Below are 5,748 nucleotides of genomic sequence, written 5' to 3'. Positions count from 1 at the left end.
TCTGTGTTTTATATGCAGTACCAGAGTTTAGATAAAGGAAAATACCTTAAACATCTCAAAAATTGTAAAAATAATTGTATGTAAGCCAAAACGGAGAGGAAAATTATGCTAAGACTATCCTTTTTTTTGTTTTTTAATTAATATAGGCTTAAATGATTCATTAGGATTATGTATTAAATAAAGCATTGTTCAATATTTTTGTTCTTAATAGTTTAATAGCCAAATTTTATTATGTCTGTGTGTGTGTGTGTGTGTGTGTGTGTGACAAATAAAACAAATGAAAAGAGAGAGAACTCTTACAAGGTAAGATGTTTGGATATCGGTTCTTCTCCTTGTTTTCTTCTTTATTGGCCTCTTCGCATGTTCCTTGAGTCGAACCCCCTGGTAATGACTGTCAATGATACAAATCGTGCATGTTAACACCAAATCAACGGCACGCCTCCATGTTCTTATATGCCAAGCCAAACGGATCTTCAATAGGATTAAAGACCGTCAGGTTAATAACAGACGCTGTACGCTTTCTGTCTAACAATTAAAACCATTTCATAAATTCAATTTAACCGACACTCATTAACTGCATCATCTTATTCCACATATTTCTATTGCACTCGGATCGCTACCTAACATGGACCTCTTGCATTCGAGCAAAACCGATCATGCCGCTCAAATTCCCACCAAACCCGTCATTTCGTTATAGCCTAAACGGATGATATTACTGGCGCTTTGTTCCTGAATGCACAGGCCATTGTTTGACCAGCAGATCCGCTTCCATTCAGACTTAAATGGTTTAAGTGGCCATTAGGATCGTCGAGCACAAACATGGTTTCTGTGGGACAGAAAATTCACATGGTTCATTCAGTATGAGAGTCATTCTTGAATCACGGACCTTGAGTCATGCATCTAAAAGCAGGGGAGAGGGGCTTTCTCGAATGACTCAATGCCTGGTGACTCCTCGACATCTCAATTCCAGTAATTCTCAGTGGGAAATGAGAGCAGTCGAGCTGTCAGCAAATGTGGAGGGATATTTGCTGATCCACATGAATGCGGGTTAATAATGGCATCATAATGCACTATCAGCTACTTTACGCGCCGCAAACAAAATAACGGTCTGTGCCACTAAACACAGAGAAAAACCAGGCAGACTGCTGAACTTTCAGTGCCATGAGTGATGTAATCAGCGTAAACAACAATAATGGGCTATTTTCGCAATGTCCGGATCATCGCGATTGCTGTTTTCATGAAAAATCTAGTAATTGATAGCTAATAGCTGTGTAATTACACAAAAATGGGTGACACTTTATTTTAAGGACCCATTCTCGCTATTAACTAGCACGCATGCTACTGCCGTTTATTAGTACTCCTTATTTTGCATGAGCATAACTATACTAACTATTAATAAGCAACAAACTAGGAATAATAATTACAGTTAGTTAATGTGAACGATAGAATACAACGTGAACATCAATTCTGACACCGCAGCAAAACTAATACGAAACAGGCTACAATAGTGACTCATTGGCATTTAAATGCAGTGATTTTACCACTAAATAACTAGCAAGGTCTTCACTGCATCAGCATTAAATAACATACGTAAACTATTTCAATTTTCACCTAGATCAATATTTGATTCAGTTCAATAAAATGCGCTGTTTTTTTTGTCTTAACTGCATGAATTTTCAATATCATAGCAAAACCGTGCTACTTAACATGGAACTTTTAAAAAACATAAATATTAAATTAATTCAATGGTCTTTAGCCTTCAACGACTTTTAAAATAAAAACAGCTAACATTTTCTTTACTGCATCATTAATAAATATTATATTAAATCTGATCTGACGCTGTTAAGTTGCATTAAAATTAGCAAATTTTTTTGTCTTAACTTGAAATTTATGCACCAATTTTTTCAATTAAACAGCAAAATATAAGCTCTAATATGCTCTAAAGCAACTTAATTTCTCAACATTATTATTAAATAATATATTAAAAGCTATTACTGTGAAATGAGCTGTTTAATATTTAATATTTAATTCTAAAAAGCTACTGAAGTTGTTAATGATTTATTTAGTCTTTTGTTAATCAGCTTGGTGTCGACGCATTGTTGACGTCTCTATTCTTTTTAAACACACTCACGTTGTACTCTTCCCGGAAGAGTTTCCCATCATCGGCCGAGCGTATCCGATACTCTTCTTCCAAGTTGTCTACGGGAATGGGGAGATATGTTTTGGATGTGGAAGGGGACCTGGGCAGTAAGACCACCGTCTGTTGCTCTGTGGAAGAATACAGTATGTTACAAACAAACACTAAAAACTCAAAGAATCTCCAGGAGAGTTCACGACTGCAATACACATTTAAAGCTCAAATCACCGCAGACTTATGCATTAAGAGGACAGCATTTTTGACTGATGATTAGGTTTCATATTAGTGGGAAAATCTCTAGAATTAGATTTTATTTTAGACATAAGACATTGTCCCATGAAACAAATACATTTTTATTTGGGGAATATGATGTCAAACTCGCTGTCATGGTTTTGTCACCCAGGAAACCAAACAAACAAACATACATACAAACCCACACACACACACACAATCACTTTTTTTTTAATTTAATAAAAGCACGCCTTTGTGAAAAGAACCGCAGGCACATTTTAGGCAAGCGTATGCATATATACCTTCTAAATGAAAATGAGAAAACCACCAGTGACCCTCATATCTCCGAAAGAAACCCACAACCATTGGGTTAGAGGTTAGAGCGGATGAGATGTTAGATATTATAGAGTTTAGAGTATAAACTTCATGCCCGTTCATGAGACACCACATATACCTGACCTTCTGACGGCCAGCCAAGATCATCCTCATCCTCATCTTTATCCTCATCCACATCTATATATTCCTCTATACAACATACAGCACACACAAACACACACAGAGTGACCGGTGTTATATCAGACTCCAACAACAAAAAAAACATTTGTTATTCTGCATAAAAAGTGCATGTTTGCGAACTTGAAAAGTACTAATATTAATACTTTTATTGAGCAATGATTTTTATTTTCGCCAAAAGCAACAGTAAAGACATTTATAATGCTACAAAAGTATACATTTTGTTATTGAGGCATCAAATATACCTGAAAAATTACATTTCAGGGTTTCCACGAAAATAAAAAGAGGCACAGCTGTTTCAGCATTAATAAATGCATATTACGCTGATTTCAAAGGATCGTTTCACACTGAAAGCTGGAGTAATGATGCTGAAAATTGAGCTTTGCGTCACTGGATAAAATAGAAAATAAATAGAAAACCGTTATTAGAAACTGTAATAATATTTCACAGTATTGCTATAGAATTTTTACATTTTTTATTAATTTATTTTTAATAGTTTACATCAAAGAGGCCTACAAGAGGCGGCACAGAAAGCTGAAGACAGCTGGTAAACCACTTCCCTTACACAGGTGTGACATTGAACTGAACACGAGACGCCTCAAACACTGTAAATGCCATTTATCACTAACATGCGCGTTTACAGGCTCGCAAAATATTCCTTGAGGGAGATTTCCGTCGGGAGAGCGGGAGAAAGAGCGCAGAGGAAGTCTATTACATAAATCTGCCAGACCCTCGACAAGACACACAATCTGCGGCGGCGACCGGACTCTAGATAAGCAGATCACCTCGGCGAGATCTGAGCATCTAGAGAACACTGTGAGGCGAGAACGCGCTAAGATCCTGGGGACTAAATCTCAAGCCTCGGTTTGATCTCCATTTAATCTCGCCGTTGTCCAAAAAACCAAATTCTGGTCTTAAACGGAGCTCTTTTGAGATTTCTGGCTAACCGTGAGCCACGGTTTTTGTGACAACCAAGCAAGATCTAATAAAAGCAAACGGGAACAACCATTTAAAAATGAACCGTCTTCCTCTTTCACATCGTTTCAGTCAGATTTGAATATTTTTGAGGAAATATTAATGATGAAACCACAAATAGCATTACAGTCTCCCCTGGGTTCGACACCTCCGCATCTACGAAACATATCACATTTTTGATAATACTGTTTTCTTCATATTATTAAATTAGAAAGGTCTTGTTGAAAAGCAGAGTAAGATAACGCTTTACAAAAAAATGAAAATGGAAAAAATGAAAATGCATTCATTAGCGATGTACAACACATCCGTTACGATATCTTCGTCGATGTTCGTTAATAAAAATAAAAGTGCTAATTGCTAGTTCATGTTAGCTCGAGTCCATTACTTAACTTTAACTGAGATGCTTTGGAAGTATTTTTCCTTCTTGCATGCATTTGACTAACGCTCACTATAAAGCATAACTGTTTAAAAGTCTTTTTTAAGGATAAATGGGCAGAAAGCGCCTCTTTAAAGGTTGGCTAGAGATTTAATAAAGATTATACCATAAAACTACAGTTTGTGAAATAAAAATGTTTTCTGTAAATCAAACGCAACTATCAAAAAAAGTGGTTTTATCAATTGTCTGGTCATTCATTCAAACACCTGGAATGCAGAGGAGCACAATCTTAAAAATATGACCAATAAGCCTCAGCCAAAGTGATTTCTTTTTGCAATTATGGAGATGTTAGCGACAGAATAGCACATGTAGCTCACAAAAACAGCTCATGTCCTGTTCACAAAACATCTTGAGGCAACAGGAAGCCGAGTACGGCGCATTTGATAAAATGAAACTTGCCGAGGCATCTTACTTACAACAGAGCTCTAAACCACAAGCTGCTTTTATTATACCTTAAAACACGACTAAAGCGCTTCGAAGCAGATAAAGCCGCCGCTTACCTTGCTCTTCCAGGATGCCATTCGGTACTTTCTTGTCGACGGCTGTGATGACAGCTTTCCTCTGGTTTTTCAACCTAAAAAGATGAAGAGCGTGAGGTTTAAAACATGCAGACGACACGTGTGACAACAACCTAACGTCAAATCTGCCTCACCAACGAAAACTCGGGCTCTTTTTCATCAGAGGCGCCGTTTCCACAAACACACGCTACACGGCAAGCTCTCAGAATCTGAGGGTTTACCTCAGTGAAGCTGTGTATGAATAAATATGTGTGTGTGTGTGTGTGTGTGTGTGTGTGAAAGCATGTCTCAGTTCCTGGACCCGCCCTTAATCAGAAAGAGGTGGAGCTTGTAAGCATGACAGACTCACAGTTTTTGACTCACAGTGTGTGTGTGTGTGTGTGTGTGTCATACCTGAGGCAAAACCAGATCAGCAACCCCAGAAAAAGCACCAGGACGCACAGAGTTAGCAGTATGGGCAGGATGAGTGTGTTGGACTGCACAGAGTCCTCTAAAGGAAGAAGGAGAGGCAGTTAAACCCACAGCGAAACAAAAGAACAGGAAACTGGCCCGCGAACAGAGCCGCCGGAGCCGGAATGGCCACACTTAGCTGCTCCGGGCGCTGAGAGTTTCAGTGAGGTTTGGGCAGCCGGTCAAGCCGAGGCATTATTGGTGATTTAATAGAGAAGCCGGTGCTGTTTTGACTGCGGGATAAGCGCCGCTCATTCATTTAACAGCAGGTTTGACATGAATCACCCGCTCAACCCTGAGATCAGCACTTTACTGCAGCCCAGAATCACAGCCCGCGTAATCCACCGCAGATTTACCACAAATCCACACGGCCATGCGATGCAGAAACGCTGAACACGACCGGCGAGGATTCAAGAATCATCTCGTGAATCATCTACAGTGTGTAAACAGTTCTTAGAGGTTGTGATCACTTAAAAGTTAAATTATAA

The 5,748-nt window shown here is 38.6% G+C and overlaps 1 protein-coding gene across 2 annotated transcripts in view; it reads right to left on the bottom strand.

Moving 5' to 3' along the window:
- Positions 1-5,079, bottom strand: part of LOC122355503 (receptor-type tyrosine-protein phosphatase epsilon-like) — a 12,443-nt gene extending 7,364 nt beyond the window's left edge. Inside the window, exons 1-5 of one of the 2 annotated variants that reach the window (XM_043253914.1) lie at positions 4,945-5,079; positions 4,793-4,866; positions 2,828-2,893; positions 2,132-2,268; positions 301-391 (exon numbers count right to left, since the gene is read on the bottom strand). In XM_043253914.1, the coding sequence (XP_043109849.1) occupies positions 301-391; positions 2,132-2,268; positions 2,828-2,893; positions 4,793-4,866; positions 4,945-4,970 (394 nt within the window). In that variant the 5' untranslated portion in view covers positions 4,971-5,079. The remainder of the gene's footprint in view (positions 1-300; positions 392-2,131; positions 2,269-2,827; positions 2,894-4,792; positions 4,867-4,944) is intronic. The other variant, XM_043253913.1, reaches the window with a different exon arrangement.
- Positions 5,080-5,748: the final 669 nt, after the last annotated feature.

The sequence above is a fragment of the Puntigrus tetrazona genome, chromosome 12 (assembly GCF_018831695.1).
Source record: "Puntigrus tetrazona isolate hp1 chromosome 12, ASM1883169v1, whole genome shotgun sequence".
Taxonomy (NCBI): domain Eukaryota; kingdom Metazoa; phylum Chordata; class Actinopteri; order Cypriniformes; family Cyprinidae; genus Puntigrus; species Puntigrus tetrazona.
The sequence above is the reverse complement of the archived record's forward strand: the minus strand, read 5'-3'. Positions and strand labels throughout refer to the sequence as shown.